Genomic DNA, 17,900 nt, shown 5'->3' with positions numbered 1-17,900 from the left:
TCACTGCCTTGTATTCTATGCCTGTTTATGAAGCCCATGATCTCATGTTGTTTACTCATCCCTCCCTCAATACGTTCACTCCTTTTCAAATAACTTGTGCACAAATACATCATTGAAGCTGCACATTCTTTAGAATTTTACCACTAAATCTATTTTTCATCTTGTTCTTTCCACCAAAATATACCACTCCATACTTCCACTAATCTGCTACTTGGCTAAAAGCAGTAGCCATCGTACTGGCACTTGGAAGAAACACTATTTACCAAAGTCCAATCTGAACATCAATCATTTACCATGTCCGTCTGCTTTCTGTCCTTAACTAATGCCATACCCATGCTTCCTTTTACATCTTAGAAATACCAATTTCACTTGCCAGATTTGTCTGTGTCTTCTTCCAATGACTTCTGAAAGTATGTCAACAAAATCTCCTGCATTCCTTTCACTGGCCTTCTGTTACTTCATCAGCAAGGTTCATTCAGGTTAGTCAAACACACTCAACTAACAAATTTTTGATGGCTCTCCTTTATTTACTCTAACAAGGGCTGAGGTCACCTTTTCTCTCTCAGAGAAGACATTACAGGAATTGCTCTCCACCCAACTCAAGACAGTGTAGTCAGAGAAGGACCTGGATAATTCCCCAAAAGATTACAGAGAGCAAGCAGGAGATCCCTGAGGATACCTTGTTTTCCACCAGTATTTAGTCTGAGGACTGGTGGGTGGGGGAGGCACATACAAGATTTACCCTGTTGAGCACAGCGGGAGTTGAGAACATTGCATCTCTGCAGGGAACGTGAGGGTGAAGAGAGTTACGGTTAAACTGACCTAGCCTTTGATTACTGGGTAGGAACTCGCATGCTTTTTTGAACAATAGAATTGAATTTGCCATTCTGCAGTCCTCTGGCACTTCACTTGTATCCAGGGAACACTGAAACATTAAGGGAAGCCTTTAAGCAAGCTTCATCGCTGCTTACCCAAGCAATTAAGAACTCTCAGCACCCAGACAAGGTGATTTAAATTAGAACCAGAGCCCCTGAGTGTGCTGTTGATAACATTAATGGCATTGAACTTGGAAGTGTAAATAGTGTGTCAGATGTAGTTTGGAATATGTATAGTTTTGTTTTGTAGTGAGTATTGTAATAGTTGAGTAAACTTTTCTAAAAAAATAAATCAGAGCCAGCACTTCTTGTATCTGCTCTTTACCAATCTTCATTCCATCCACAATTTCTGCTGCCAGAGTGAGAAAGAACAAGACCTCATATTCCACCCGAGTAGTCTACAACCCAATGGTACGAACACTGAATTTTCCGACTTCAGGCAACCCTTACCGCCCCCCCCCCTCCCCACCTTCTCTCTCCTCCTGTTCCACTTAGATCATCCCTCTTTTTTCCCCCCATAGCCCCCGTCTAGCGCCCCCCACCAAAATCACCCAGTTTTGAACCCTTCCCCCACCTGCTGACATTCACCCATCACCCACACACTTGTCCTACAGTTGCTCATCAGCATTTCTTTTTAAAAATATCTGGTTCCACTTCCTTATTTACAAGTCCAGCACATGCACTCTTGTCCCTCCACTTACCACTCTCCGTCTCCAGCTTCACACTTCCCTGCCCTTACCTGGCTGCTTCTGCCTCCGTCGATATTTCCAATCTTCCATCTGCCAAATCACCCTTCCTCAGCTGGATCTATCTACGGTCACTTGCCAACTCTTGAAGCACCCTTTCCCTTCACTTCTCTTTATACTGGCTAATCCCTCCTCCACTCTTTCAGTCCAAAACATCAACTGTCCATTTCCCTCTACGGATGCTGCATGACTCACCGAGTTATTCCAGCAGTTTGTTTCTTGCTAATGGAAAAGGTATGTTTCCATGGCTGAATAATTCACAGCCACAGTTGATTTTACTAACCGGTCACTGCACTTATTTTATCAGGGTCTTAAAAAGCAGCAGTCCTGTTAAGATATTAAAGAGCATTTCCAGTGGAAAGCAGCTCATCATTTATGTCAACAGGCTTTGCTAATTCTATCCACTGGGGAACATTGGCCCACAGTAAGCAGGGTGCCACAAGCACAGGTGAAGGTTGTAATCCAGGGCACAGCACAAAGGCCGGAATAAATGCATAGTGGGATGCACAAGTACACCTACATGCTTGTGCAGGACATCCAAATGTTCTGCCATGTTATAACAATCACTCCCTAGAGAGGAGAAACAAAAACAGAAAATGCTGAAGACACTCAGTGGGTCAGTTGACATTTCACGTCCAGGATGTATTAACCCTTCAGAAGGGTCTTAGACCTCAAACATTAACTCTCACTCTCTCTCTCTTTCCAGATGCTGCCTGACTTGTTGAGTGTTTCTAGCATCTCCAGTTCTGCCCCACTTCAGAACTTCAAGTTTCCGTCAGGGAGTTTAGTGGGCAGAGATAAAACTGTGGGCTGTGCACCACAGCTCCGCGTGTAATTTACATCCATAATTCTGCAACCTTTCAAACTACTGATGGCTCCGGAGACAAAAGCAGAGCGCTGTGCATTTTGCACAATATTTGCAGCAAAAACCTATAAACGTCGAAGAAAAAGTAAACTATGCATTAACTCGCATCTAATGTTAATTAATAGATCAGAAAACAATAAGCAAATGGGTCAGAGAAATAAACTGCAGCAACAGGGTGGCTAATTGCAATTAACTTGGGCCAGAGCGGGAGGAAGCCGAGTAATTGTATTAAGCAGGGAGTTTGGGGTGGAGTCTTCCTTTACACACAGCCCCTCGGTAACCCCCCTGCCCGATCTATCCCTCTACTCACTGCAATGAGCACTCGGCACCGGCGGCTGTGCCGGCGGCTCTTCGCTGGCGGCTCCGCGTCGGCGTGCAGCATGGACTCTCGCTGCTGCTCGCTGGAGAAGGACGCCTCACAGCCCAGCTTGGCTCCCTCCACATCCATGCTGCCAACACTTTCAATTGCACTGTGAAGAACGGCTTGCCAGACTAGAGAGTGGCTTAAAGGGGAGGGGAGGAGGCGTTCCGTCAGCCAACTCCTTCCTTGCTGCCAGCAAACCAATCCCCGGCTAGGCGAGGAGGGGACGCTCCCGGCCCGGGATAGCGCCGCTCTGGACGCAGGTGATCTCAACCGAACCGCACACAAAGCTCAAGGTCTCCTTTCTGCAACTGTTGCAAGTAGACTTGTTTGCGACAGTTTGCTCCACTTTTATTCCTTGTGATTTACAAACTTTTATTCCCAACAACGATAGGGTTTGAATACTTAGGGAAAGGGAGCAAATATGCACCAGGGTTTTCCTTTAACAATTAAGATTTGATCGTTGGAGTTGTTTTCTAATAAATAGACATGAATTTGAGATAAAAAAAATAGGGGAATCTTTACTTAATGTTTTCAGATGCAGAGCAAAAACAAAACGAGCTGCTGGAGGAATTCAGCGGGTCAGTCATAATCTGTGGAGGGAAATGACAGTGGACATTCCAGGTCGAGACTGGGTTCAGATGGAGTCGCAGAGCTAAACAGCATGAAAACAAGCCCTTCGGCCCAACTCGTACGTGCAGACAAGTTGCCTAACTGAGCTAGTCCAAATCGGTCCATATCCCTCTTCACCTTTTCTATCCATAGAACTGTCCGAGTGCCTCTTAACTATTGTAATTGTACCCACCTTTACCACTTTCTCTGCCAGCTTGTTCCATAGATCAAGCGCCCTCTGTGTGGAAAAAGTTGCCCCTCTGGTCCCTTTAAACCTATGCCTTCTAGTTTTGGACTCCATTGCCCTGGAGAAAATGCTTTACCTATTCATCTTATCTATGATTTTATAAACCCCTACAGGGTGAAGGGTAAACCTGGCAAGTTTAGAGAACCTTGGCTGACGAGAGATATTGAGGCTCTGCTCAAGAAAAAGGAAGCATATATTGTGTTTAGGAGGTCGGGGACGAGTGAATCCCTTGATGACTATAAAAAGATTAAGAATACACTTAAGAGGGAAATCAGGAGGCAAAGAGAGGGTATGAGATGGATCTGGCAGGCAGGGTTAAGGAAAATCCCAAGAAGTTCTACAGCTATATTTAAGAGTAAAAAGGTGGCCAGGGAGAGAGAAGATCCCCTTAGAGATCAGCAGGGCTGCCGATGTCTCAAGCCACAGGAGATGGGTGGGATTTTTAATGAATATTTCTCCTCGGTATTTAGTGAGGAGAAAATTATGGTTGCTCAAGAGATAAGGGAAACAAGTGGAGATGTTTTGGAGGACATTCATATTACCAGGAAGGAGGTATTTGCAGCCTTACAGCACATTAAGGTGGACAAATCCCCAGGGCCTGACCGATTGCATCCTTGGACTTTATGGGAGGCCAGAGAAGAAATTGCGGAGGCCCTTGCGGAGATATTTGCTTCATCATTAACCACAGGTGAAGTTCTGGAAGAATGGAAGGTGGCTAATGTTGTTCTGTTGTTTAAGAAGGGTAGCAAGGACATTGTCTATTTGGACTTTAGCAAGGCTTTCGACAAGGTCTTGCATGGTAGGCTGGTCTGGAAGGTTAGGTTCCCTGGAATCCAGGGAGAACTAGTTAGGTGGATTCAAAATTGGCTCGGAGGTAGAGAGCAGAGGCTGGTTGAAGGTTGTTTCTTGGAATGGAGGCTGGTGACTAGTGGTGTGCTGCAGGGGTTGGTGTGGGACCCTTATTATTCGTTATTTATATAAATGATTTGGATGCAAATGCACAAGGCCGGATCAGTAAGTTTGCACAATACACAAAATTAGGAGGTGTTGTTGACAGTGAAGGAGGTTATCGTAGATTACAGGAGGATCTCGATCAGTTAAGGAAGTGGGCTGAGGAGTGGCAAATGGATTTGAATATAGATGAGTGTGAGGTGATGCATTTTGGAAAGTCAAACCAGTGTTGGACTTGTACTGTGAATGGTAGGGCACTAGGGAGTGTAATGGAACAGAGGGACCTAGGTGTACAAGTGCACAGTTCATTGAAAGCAGCATCACAGGTAGACAGGGTGGTGAAGAAGGTGTTTAGCAGGCTGGCCTTCATCAGTCAAGGCATTGAGTATAGGAGTTGGGACATTATGTTGTAGTTGTACAAGTCGTGTACAGCTTTGGTCACCCTGTTATAGGAAATATGTAGTTAAACTGGGAAGAGTGCAGAGAAGATTTACAAGGATGTTGCCAGGACTAGAGGGCCTGAGTTATAGGGAGAGGTTGGTGATGCTAGGTCTTTATTCCTTGGAATGTAGGAGAATGAGGGGGGACCTTATAGAAATGTTTAAAATTATGAGAGGCATAGATAAAGTGGATGGTAACAGTGTTTTCCCCCGAGTAGGGAAGTGCAAAGCTAAGAGGGCATAGATTTAGGGTGAGAGGAGAAAGATTTAAAAGGGGCCTCAGGGGCAACTTTATCACATGGAGGGTGGTGAGCATATGGAATGAGCTGCCAGAGGAAGTGGTTGAGGCAGGTACAATAGTATTAAGAAGCACTTGGATAGGTACATGGAGGGGCTGGGCCAAACACAGAAAATTAGGACTAGCTGTGTGGGCACCGTGGTCGGCATGGACTCATTGGGCTGATGAGCCTGTATCCATGCTGTATTGCTCTATGACTCTATAAGGTCAGCCCTCAGCTGCCTACCCTCCAGGGAAAACAGTCCTGACCTATCCAGCCTCTCCATATAACCCACAATCTGCAGTCCCAGTAACATCCTCATAAATCCCTTTTTCACTTTCTCCAGTTTAATGACATCCTTGAAGGTTTTGACCCAAAATGTCAACTGTCCATTTCCCTCCACAGATGCTGCCTGACCTGCTGAGTTCCTCCAGCAGTTTTTTTTTGCTCCAGGTTCCAGCATCTGCAGTCTATGTCTCCATTTCCATATCCAGAAATGAGTTTAATGTTGACTTTACCCTCCCTCTATCATTTCACTCAGTGCTTTCCCACCCTGAGAATTCACAGATTCACAAGGAAACTCATAAATACAATTAGTTGCATTGATATGGTACCTTTTGATGTAGTTAATATTCCACGCTACTTCAAAAAAAGTTGTCAAAAAAAGAAAATGCCAGTTGTGGCTTGGTTAGTAGGATTTCTCTCCTGTGTCACAAGCCCCATTTCCCAAATGAGCATTGAAATTTGGGCCAGATGTACCTAATCTATGCCCCATCCATACAGTATATGGCCTCTGGCACATGTTGTCTCGGCTGCAAAAGGACGACTGGCAATCATCTTACATACCAACCCAAAGATGTGCATGGTAGAACTTCCACTGGAATCTCCTGCCATTGCAGGAACTATGAAGGAATTGATTTGGAGAGCAGATTGTCAGTGGGCAGTAAAGATCAATTGGATTTGGGAGTAGATAGGCGAGTGGGGAGGGTCAGTGAGGGAATTGTTGGGTTAGATGTCCTGCAGATGGTGAGGGTACAGACAGATGTTGGAGATTCAAGCCTCTTCTTCGAGTGAGGTATTGGAGTGGATGACTAGTGGATGTTGGGCAGATGGACAGGAAGTTCATGCTGATGGGGATGTCAGACTGTTACTGGGGGTTTGGGAGAACTACTGAAGACATGGGTAGCAGGAAGAGGGGATGCAATCTGTAAAAATGGAAAGTTAAACAAGTGACTTACCTAAATGAAAATGGATTCCTCGGACTCTCCAGCAGGACTTAGACCACCCACCCATCTTTATTTGGCTAGTGCAGTCTCAACTGATGATTATTGAGTTCTGTCGCATGCTGAATGGTTGTAAGATAGCACTTAGCCCACAGTCCCTGAGCCTTGATGGACACTTCAGTCCAGTGTGTTGCCAGAGGAGGTGGCAGAAGGAGCTCAGTGGTGGGGCATATGGGGCTCCCATTGTGGAAGAAATGTGCCAACAATTGAGTGTGTGTATACAGGGAGGCCCACCCCATTCTGCATCAATGTCAGCTCCTACCATTTACCCTGTTGGAAGAATCTTGAAGCAAGGAATATAATTTTTAAAACTTTAAATAGAGCTATTCCTTTCAGGACAAAAGAAACACTTCTGTGGATTAAATGTGGTAGAAGTTTCGATTTTTTTTTCAGAAAAATGCCAGTTTGTACGAGGTCAACTTAAAATTGTTAATTTTGGATCTGAGTTTGATAGAATTTTCTTAATCAAAGAGATTCAGGGATAAGATATTTATTTATTAGTCACATGTACATCAAAACACACAGTGAAATACATTGCTGAGAATGTGCTGGGAGTAGCCTGCAAGTGTCGCCACTCTTCCGGCGCCAACATAACATGCCCACAGCTCCTAACCCACACGTCTTTGAAATGTGGGAGGAAACCAGAGCACCCGGAGGAAACCCACGCAGACACGGAGAGAACGTACAAACTCCTCACAGGCAGCAGTGGGAATTGAACCCAGGTCACTGGCGCTGTAATAGCATTACGCTAACCACTATGAAAAGACGAATGTCTTATGAGGATAGATTGAGTGAGTTAAGGGCCTGAGGATGACAGGTGACTTGACAGAGGTCTACAAGGTGATAAGAGACATAGAATGAGTTGAACAGTCAGAGACTTTTTCCCCAGGGCGAAAATGGCTAACACAAGGTGGCATAATTTTAAGGTGATTGGAGGAAGGTATAAGGGGGATGTCAGAGGTAAGTTTTTTTTACACAGAGAGTGGTAGGTTCGTGGAATGCACCACTGGCAGAGGTTGTGGGGCAGATACATTAGGGACATTTAAGAGACTCTTAGATAACCACATGAATGATAGAGCAACGGAGGGCTATGTGGGAGGGAAGAGTTAGATAAATATTAGAGCAGGATAAAATGTCAGCACAACATCATGGGCAGAAGGGCCTGTACTGTGCTGTATTGTTCTATGTTCTATGAACTTAAGTCTCAGAGCAGTCAATCATTAGATGGCAGAATAGTTTCAAGTATTGCCTTCTCCTGTTCCTTTGTTCCTAATCCAGGGCCAGGACTGTTCTTAAGGGGAAGTAAAAAAATTCCATAATACCAGTGTAAAGAAGAGCATGGTGGGTATCCTTAGGATTCTGATCAATACAGGTTCTCCCCAGGTTACAACAGGGTTGCATTGCTATGAACTTCATAAATCGGAAATGTGACCGTGAACCAAGTTCCCACATGGCAGAAGATGCCGACAGCCCCGCAGCAGCCGGCAAATCCATCCCACCGGTCTCCCAAATGCTCGTTTCATATGTAAAGGCTGTACATAAGTTGGACATTGGTAAGCTGGGGAGCACCTGTAGTTATCCTTCAAAGTCAATGACTAAATTGATTCTCTCTGATCAGTATGATATTGATGATTGTGAGTGTGTCGTGTATTCGGGTTGGCTGCTGCATTTCTCACATCACAATAATGACTGCACTTCAGAAAGTTTGGCCTAAGCACATGGGGTCATTCTGAAGTTATGCAAGGTGCTTGATAAATTCAAGTCTCCGACTTTTCAAAGGATGTTTTAGGAGGTGACTAAAATCTTGGATGAAGAGGCAAACTTTAAGAGTTGCCCATGTGGTAGAGAGGCTAGGAAGGGAATTTCAGAGCAAATGGCCAAGCCATCCGAAGGGATGAATGTGGATGGTGGTTCAATTCAAGGAGAGCAGAGATCACAGAAGGTTATGGGGCTGGAGAAGGGTATAGGTCTCAGAAGAATTTGAAAGCAAGGATGTGATCTTTTTGAAAAATAGAAACATTGCTTAAATGGGATTCACTGTAGGTCAGCAAGCCCAGGATTTGATTTAAATTCTTGTAATTAAATGGAGGGATTTGAACTCATAGTGTAGGAACTTAACGACTGCACTATCATACCCGTTTTTCCAATCAAGTTCATTCCATGTCATCTAATTTTTTACTAATGGAAGCAGTTTCTCCCTATCTACTCTGTGTGTACCTTTCTATAACTCAAATATCTTTATCAGATTTCCTTCCACCTTTCTGTTCCGAGGAGGACAACCCTAGATTCTTCAGTCCATGCAACTAAAATCCCTCATCCCCGGAATAATGAACCTTCTCTAATTTTTCACATCTTTCCTGGAGTGTATCATCCAGAACTAAATCCAATGCTGCAGTTGTGGATGAACCAGTCATCATGACTTCCTTGTCCTTGTATTCTATGCCTCTATTTACAAAGCCCAGAACCTTGTGTGCTTTTTCAACTGCTCCTTGACCTGTCCTTCACATATACACAGAAATCTTTATGATCCTGAACTCCTTTTAGTATTGTGCCCTCTGATTTGTGTTGCCTCTCCTCATGCTTCTTTCTGAAAATAACACCTCACATTTTTCTGCGTTGTTTCATCAGCCTTATGTCAGCCTGTTCCACCAACCTGTCCTCTACTATTCCTCTTGTAGTTCCCTGTGCTTCCAATTTGTGTGACATCTGCAAATTTGGAAATTGTTCTCTCCACATCTAAGCCCGAGTCATTAATATATATTAAGGCTAGCAGCGGGCTGGATATTGATCTCTAGGAAATACCTTTGTGTACGTTTCCTGGTGATGTTCCCAGGCCCTAATGCTTTTCCTTTACATTAATGACTTGGACTAGAGTGTATGTCACAATTTCCCTTCAAAGCTGGCACTTTAAACAGTACCATTGGATCAGCTAACTCCCTCCAGCATGTCTGTTCACTTGTGAACAATGGTATACCCTTCAACCCTGACAATGCGAGTCCTTTCAATTGGTAACACTTCGGAGTTTCTCCTTAGTTCTCTGCCCTATTTCATTCATTTGATCATGTAATTTTGTTTTCCCTTCAAGCGGTTCACTTCCTTTTTTTTACTCCTGGTCACGAACAAGGCAGTGATCAATGATACTGCTTTTATTTCCTCATTGTCAGTTTGGCTGTGACCCAACACCTCAAACAAACAACTTGCTCTGAATGCAGCAGTGCGAAGTGTGAGTTGGTATCATCTTTATATGCTCCCATATTTCCCATAGAAAACACAATTCCTCCGAATCATGTGTTAACTCCTGAGAAAATACGAATTTGTTCAAGCAGGGTAATTTTTTTTGCTTTGTTTTTTCTGACAATCATGTGACCTGCAGAATTCTGTGAAACAGTCCATTTAAGAGGATCCCAGCATTCATTGCATTGCAATTCCACAGTCTTGCGCACAGGCAAACTCATTGTGTGAAGCTTAATTTCACAAACTGACTTTATTTTTAATTCATTTAGCGCATAGATGAGATAGATAATCAGAATCTTATTTCCCAGGGCCGGGGAGTCTAGAACTAGAGGATACAGAGTTAAGGAGAGAAGGGAGAAAATTGAGGGGTAAATTTTTTTCCACAGTCAGTGGTGGATGACTACCTGGAATGAGCTGCCAGAGGAGGTGGTGGAGGCCGATTCAATTACAATGTTTAAAAGGCACTTTGATAGGAAAGTTGCAGAGGGCTACAGGCCAAATGTGGGCAAATGGGATTAGCGTAGAGAGATATTGTTGTTAGTATGGACAAAGTGGGACCAAAGGGCCTGTTTTTGTCCTGTGCCTTTCTATGATTCTATGATTTTTGGGAACTGGGCGTCACTGGCAAGGACAGCATTTATTACCCATCCCTAACTGCTCTTGAAATGGTAGTGATGCAGCTTCTTGAACTGCTGCAGTCCCTCTGCTGAAGTTACCCCCATAGTGCTGTTGGAGAGGTAAGTCTAGGACTTAAACCCAGTGACAATGAAGGAATGGGGTCCAAATCAACTTTGTGTGCAACCTGGAGGTGGTGGTGTACCCATGTACCTGCTACACTTGTCCTTCCTGATGGTAGAGGTCGTGGGTTTGGGAGAAGCCTGAGTGAGTAACTGCAGTGCACTTTGGCTGATGCAACTGGGAGCTGAGAGGTTGTTCAGTTGTTGGTATTTAAACTAGGATGGAGGCATTATTGTGGATAGTGCCAGTTCTGAGCTTCCAGTTTGTATTTTCTGATCGTTTCCTCACAGCTTCTTTACCCTCATTAACAAGTAAATTCATTCTACTTTTACTTCCTTCCTTTGGAGAAGCGAATGTAAGTACACAACAAATGAGCAGGAATAGGACATTAATCCCCTAGAGCCATTCATTGAGTTTTTCACCTCAACTCCACTTTCCTGCCTCTCTCTTAAACTCCAAAATCAATCATCTTAGCCTTGTATATGCTCAATGACAGACTTCACAGCCATTTGGGGTGGAGAATTCCAAAGATTCACAATCCTTTGAGAGGACATGAGTGCTTGAAAATTCATAACACACGGGGATATGGAGCATGAAATGGAAAGTGGGATTAATCTGAAGTGCATTTTTGACCGGTATAGACACTGAGCCAAACGTCCTCCGCCTCTGCCATAAATTTCAATGATTCTGATTCCATGTTTATTCCCTGTGATAGAGGGAATTCCTCCTCATCTCTGTTTTGAACAGTCAATCCCTTATCTTGGCAGGGAGCAGCAGCCTCGAAAACCAGAAATCAATGGGCAGAAGGAGAGTGGATGTATATAGGCTTTTCATATCTCTGTCACAATACTCCAAAGTGCTTAACAGCTAAAGTAACATGTTGACAAGTGTCTACAATTGTAATATAAAACATAGAGCAGTACAGCACAGGAACAGGCCCCTTGGCCCACAGTGTTGTGCTGAACCAGTTACGTTAGTAATAAAATGCCCAACTAAACTAATCCTTTCTGACTACACAATGTCCATATCCTACCATTTCCCTCACATTCATCTGCCTATCTAAGAACTTCTTGAATGCCCCCATCGTATTTGCCTCCACCACCACCCCAGGCAGCACATTCCAGGCACCCACCACTGTGTAAAAAAAAACTTGCCCAGCACATCTCCTTTGAACTTTCTCCTTCTCACCTTAAATGCATGCCCTCTGGTATTAGACATTTCAACCCTGGGGAAAAGATACTGGCTGTCTACTCTATCTATGCCTCTCAATCTTATCTCTATCAGATCTCCCCTCAGCCTCCACCACTCCAGAGAAAACAACCCAAGTTTGTCCAACCTATCCTCATAGCACATGCCCTCTAATCCAGACAGCATCTTGGGAAACCTCTTCTGTACCCTCTCCAACGCGTCGACATCCTTCCTGTAATGGGGCAACCAGAACTGAATGCAATACTCCAGATGCGGCCGAACTAAAGTTTTATAGGGTTGCAGCATAACTTCCTGACTCTTGAACGCAATGCCTCGACTAATGAAGGCAAGCATGCCATATGCCTTCTTGACCACCCTATCAACCTGTGTAGCCACTTTCAGGGAGCTATGGACTTGGACCCCAAGATCCTTCTGCTCATCAACACTGTTAAGGGTCTTGCCATTAACAGTGTAATATCTATTTACATTTGATCTCCCAAGGTGCAACACTTTATATTTGGCCGGGTTGAACTCCATCTGCCATTTCTCTGCTCATATCTGTAACTGATCTATATCCTACTGTATCCTTTGCCAGTCTTCTATGCTATCCACAACACCACCAATCTTCATATCATCTGCAAACTTACTTACGCACCCATGTCCATTTTCATCCAGGTCATTTATATACATCACAAACAGCAGAGATCCCAGTCCAGATCCCTGAGGAATGCCACTAGTCACAGACTTCCAGCTAGAATAAGTCCCATCAACCACTAACCTCTGTCTTCTACAGGCAAGCCAATTCTGAATCCAAATGGCCAACTCACCTCGGATCCCATCCATTTTAATCTTCTGAGTGAGCCTCCCATGAGGGACCTTGTCAAACGCCTTACTAAGATCCATGTAGACAACATCCACAGCTCTACCTTCATCAATCAACCCATCACAAAACTCAATCAAGTTAGTAAGGCACGACTTGCCCTGCACAAAGCCATGCTGATTGTCCCTAATTAGGCCATGGTTTTCCAAATGCTCATAAATCCTATCCCTAAGGATCCTCTTCAGTAACTTCCCTACTACTGATGTGAGACTCACCAGTCTATAGTTACCAGGATTATCCCCGTTTCCAAAATTGAATGTAGGAAATGCATTAACCAATCTGTGCACAGCAAGCTCCCAGCAATATGCCAATAGCAACATTTTCTGTGTGAAAATTGATTACTGGACAAATATTGGCCAGGATAAATGGGATTAACGTACATACTCTTCAAAGTCATGCCAAGATCCTTTATGTCCACTTGAGATACTAAATGGTGTCTTAGTTTAATGTTTTATCTTAAAGGAGACAAATCCAGCAGCTGAGAATCACTTTACAGAAGTGTGATGGAGACACAAGAGGCTGCAGATGCTGGAATCTAGAGCAACAAACAATCTGCTAGAGGAACTCAGTGGGTTTAGCAGCATCTGTGGTAGGAAATGAATTATTTTTTTTTTAAAAAAGAGACTGTACATCCATAGTGAAGATGAGATGGTGGGGGGAGATGGTGATAGTCCCGATACAGGACTTTGACCTGAAACATAGAACACCACAGCAGAGTACAGGCCCTTCGGCCCACAATGTTGTGCCGACATTTTATCCTGCTCTAAGATCTATTGAACCCTTCCCTCCCACATAGCCCCCTATTTTTCTATCATTCATACATCTATCTAAGAGTCTCCTGAATGTCCCTAATGTATCTGGCCCCACAACCTCTGCAGGCAGTGCATTCCACGCACCCACCACTCTCTGTAAAATACTTACCCCTGACATCCCCCTTATACCTCCCTCCAAACACCTTAAAATTATGTCCCCTAGCCATTGTTGCCCTGGGAAAAAGTCTCTGACTGTCCACTCAATTTATGCCTCTTATCATCTTGTACACCTCTATCAAGTCACCTCTCACCCTCCTTCTCTCCAAAGAGAAAAGCCCTAGCTCACTCAACCTATCCTCATAAGACATGCTCTCCAATCCAGGCAACATCTCTGCACCCTCTCTAAAGCTTCCACATCCTTTCTATAATGAGGTGACCAGAACTGAACACAATACTCCAAGTGTGGTCTGACCAGAGTTCTATAGAGCTGCAACATCACTTCGTGGCTCTTGAACTCAAATAACCCGACTAATGAAGGCCAACACTGCATACACCTTCTTAACAACCCTATCAACCTGCATGGCAGCCTTGAGGGATCTATGGATGTGGACCCCAAGATCCCTCTGTTCCTCCACACTGCTAAGAGTCCTGCCATTAACCTTGTATTCTGCCTTCAAATTCGATCTCCCAAAGTGTATCACTTCACACTTTTCCAGGTTGAACTCCATCTGCCACTTCTCAGCCCAGCTCTGCATTCTATCAATTTCCTGTTGTAATCTACAGCAACCTTCTACACTATCCACAACATCACCAACCTTTGTATCGTCAGCAAACTTACTAACCCACCCTTGCACATCCTCATCTAAGTCATTCATAAAAATCACAAAGAGCAGGGGTCCCAGAACAGACACCTGCAGAACACCACTGGTCACCGACCTCCAGGCAGAATACGCTCCATCTACCACCACCCTGTCTTTTATGGGTGAGCCAATTCTGAATCCACACAGCCAAGTTTCCCTGGATCCCATGCCTCCTGACTTTCTGAATAAGCCTTCCATGAGGACCCTTATCAAACACTTGACTAAAATCCATGTACACCACATCCACTGCTCTACATTCATCAATGTGCTTTGTCACATCCTCAAAGAATTCAATCAGGCGCGTCAGGCACGACCTCTCCCTCACAAAGCTATGCTGACTGTCCCTGATCAGCCTATGCTTCTCCAAATGCCCAAAAATCTTGTCTCTAAGAATCTTCTCCAGTAATTTGCCCACCACTGAAGTAGGACTCACTGGTCTGTAATTCCCAGGGTTATCCCTACTACCTTGCTTAAACAAAGGAACAACATTTGCCACTCTCCAATCACCTGGCACTACTCCTGTGGCCAGTGAGGACGCAAAGATCGTCGCCGAAGGTACAGCAATCTCTTCCCTAGCTTCCCATAAGAACCTTGGATATATCCCGTCCGGCCCCGGTGACTTATCTATCCTAATGTTCTTCAATAGTTCCAGCACATCCTCTTTCCTCACGTCGACATGCCCTAGCATATCAGCCTATCGTACGCCATCCTTGCAAACATCAAGCTCTCTCTCTCTGGTGAATACTGAAGCGAAGTATTCATCAAGGACCTCCCCTACCTCTTCCAACTCCAGGCACATATTTCCTCTTTTATCCCTGATCGGTCCTACCCTCACTCTAATTATCCTCCTATTCTTCACGTGTAGAACGCCTTGGGGTTTTCCTTGATCCTACTCACCAAGGACCTCTCATGCCCCCTTCTAGCTCTCTTAAGTCCATTCTTAAGCTTCCTTCTGGCAACCTTGTAACTCTCCAGAGCCCTGCCTGATCCATGATTTCTAAACTTCAGTTAAGCTTTCTTCCTCTTGACAAGATATTCTACATCTCTTGTCAACCATGGTTCCTTCACACTACCATCCTTACCCTGCCTCAATGGGAAAAAACTATCCAGAGCCTTAAACTCTGTTCCTTAACCAACCTCCACATTTCCGCTGTGCATTTCCCCATGAACATCTGTTCCCAATTTACGCTCCCAAGTTCCTGCCTAATAGCATCATAATTCCCCCTCAGTCAGTTAAATACTTTCCCATATCGTCTACTCCTATCCCGCTCCAAGGCTATGGTAAAGGTCAAGGAGTTATGGTCACTTTCTCCAAAATGCTCCTCCACTGAGAGATCTGAAATCTGATCAGAGTCGTTGCCTAGTACCAGGTCCAGCATGGCCTCTCCTCTAGTCGGCCTGTCCACATACTGTGTCAGGAATCCTTCCTGTACACACCAAACTGCGTCCCATCTATCCCCTTTACACTAAGGAGGTGCCAATCAATATTAGGAAAATTAAAATCACCCATGACAACAACCCTGTTATTTTTGCACCTCTCCAAAATCTGCCTCCAATCTGCTCCTCAGCATCTCTGCTGCTATTGGGGGGTCTGTAGAATACTCCCAATAGAGTGATCGCTCCCTTCCAGTTTCTGACTTCCACCCACACTGACTTAGTGGACGATCCCTCCAGGACATCCTCCCTTTCTACAGCTATGACACTGTCCCTGATCAGCAAAGCCACTCCCCCACCTCTTTTACCTCCATCCCTGTGCTTTTTGAACCATCTAAACCCCGGAATATCCAGCAGCCTTTCCTGCCCTTGCAACAGCCAAGTCTCTGTAATGGCCACCACGTCACAGTTCCACATACTTACCCACGCTCTAAGTTCATCAGCCTTGTTCCTGATACTTTTCGCATTAGACACACTTCAGCCTATCCAACTGACTGCAATTTTGCCCTTTCAAATGCCTGTCCTTCCTCACAGTCTTTCTACACTCAGCATCCAGTTGTACACTAAATGCACCAACCTCTGACCTATCACTTCGTTTCCCATCCCCCTGCCAAACTAGTTTAAACCCTCCCCAACAGTTTTAGCGAACCTGCCCACGAGAATATTGGTCCCCCTCCAGTTCAGGTGTAACCCATCGCTTTTGTACAGGTGGTACCTTCCCCAGAAGAGATCCCAACAATCAACAAATCTGAAACCCTGCCCCCTGCACCAACTCCTCAGCCACGCATTCATCTGCCAAATTAACCTATTCTTGCCCTCACTGGCACATGGAACAGGCAGCAATCCAGAGATCACTACCCTTGAGATCCTGCTTTTCAGTTTCCTACCTAACTCCCTATATTCCCTCTTCAGAACCTCATCTTTTTTTCTGCCTATGTCATTGGTACCAATCTGTACCACGACCTCTGGCTGTTCACCCTCCCCCTTCAGAATGCTGTGGACCCGATCTGAGACATCCCTGATCCTGGCACCGGGGAGGCAACGTACAATCCGGGAGTCTCTTTCACGTCCACAGAATCTCCTGTCTGCCTCCCTTACTATGGAATCCCCTATCACTACCATTCTCCTCTTCTCCCCCCTTCCCTTCTGCACCACACGAGCAGGCTCAGTGCCAGAGACCTGGTCACTGTGGCTTTCCCCTCACAGGTCGTCCCCCCAGACAGTATCCAAAGCAGTGTACCTGTTATTGACGAGAACGGCCACAGGGGTATTCCCCGTCCTTCTCCTGACAGTCACCCAGCTACCTGCCTCCTGCAGCTTCGGATTGACTGCCTCCCTGTAGCTCTTGTCTATGTACTCCTCAGTATCCCATAGGAGCTGAAGGTCATCCAGCTGCAGCTCCAGTTCCCTAACACGGTCTGTAAGGAACTGCAGTTGGATGCACTTTGTGCAGATGTAGTTATTCATGGAGACTGGATGTCTCCCAGAACTCCCACATCTTACAAGCTGAACACACCACTGACCCTGGAGCCATTCTCACTACTCTGCACTAAAGGGAACACCAAGTCAAAGAAAGAAAGAAACTTACTGGATATTTACCTTCGCCTCTTCTCACCAAGCCTCTTGAACCAAAGCCTCAACTCCCCACTCTAACACTGGCCACTGACACAATGGCCACTCCACTTATACTTGCCTTACCTGTATTTGCTGCTGTTAATAAGCCAATCAGCTGGTAACAATTTGCAAATGTGCCTCATTTAGATGCTTGCAAGGTGAAACCCACAAGCTCAGGCACAGAGACCCACCTCTTTTCAAAGGTCCCACTCCAAATCTGGCTCCAACTCCCAACTCTACAAGGTGAAACTCATGAGCTCAGGCACAGAGACCCACCTCTTTTCAAAGGTCCCACTCCAAATCTGGCTCCAACTCCCAACTCTACAAGGTGAAACTCACGAGCTCAGGCACAGAGACTCACCTCTTTTCAAATGTTGACAATTCCTTTCCTCCCGCAGATGCTGCACAACAGGAAGGAAAGAGAGCCAGGAAGTAGAACAGATTTTCAGTCCATCAGTCAACACTAACTTTCAATTCATGGTCCTTTGGGTGAAACACAAACACTCAACACTGCACAACACTTTCACAGTAAAATCTTTGAA

At 44.9% G+C, this 17,900-nt stretch overlaps 1 protein-coding gene across 1 annotated transcript in view; it reads right to left on the bottom strand.

Annotated features, from left to right (window-relative positions):
• LOC127574855 (venom phosphodiesterase 2-like) overlaps positions 1 to 3,051 on the bottom strand; it is a 101,034-nt gene extending 97,983 nt beyond the window's left edge. Inside the window, exon 1 of the mRNA XM_052024305.1 lies at positions 2,797 to 3,051. Coding sequence (XP_051880265.1) covers positions 2,797 to 2,934 — 138 coding nt within the window. The 5' untranslated portion in view covers positions 2,935 to 3,051. The remainder of the gene's footprint in view (positions 1 to 2,796) is intronic.
• Between the last annotated feature and the right edge of the window lie 14,849 nt (positions 3,052 to 17,900).

Source organism: Pristis pectinata, chromosome 10 (genome assembly GCF_009764475.1).
Source record: "Pristis pectinata isolate sPriPec2 chromosome 10, sPriPec2.1.pri, whole genome shotgun sequence".
Lineage (NCBI taxonomy): Eukaryota > Metazoa > Chordata > Chondrichthyes > Rhinopristiformes > Pristidae > Pristis > Pristis pectinata.
Note: the sequence above shows the minus strand (reverse complement) of the source record. Positions and strands in the feature narration are given on the sequence as shown.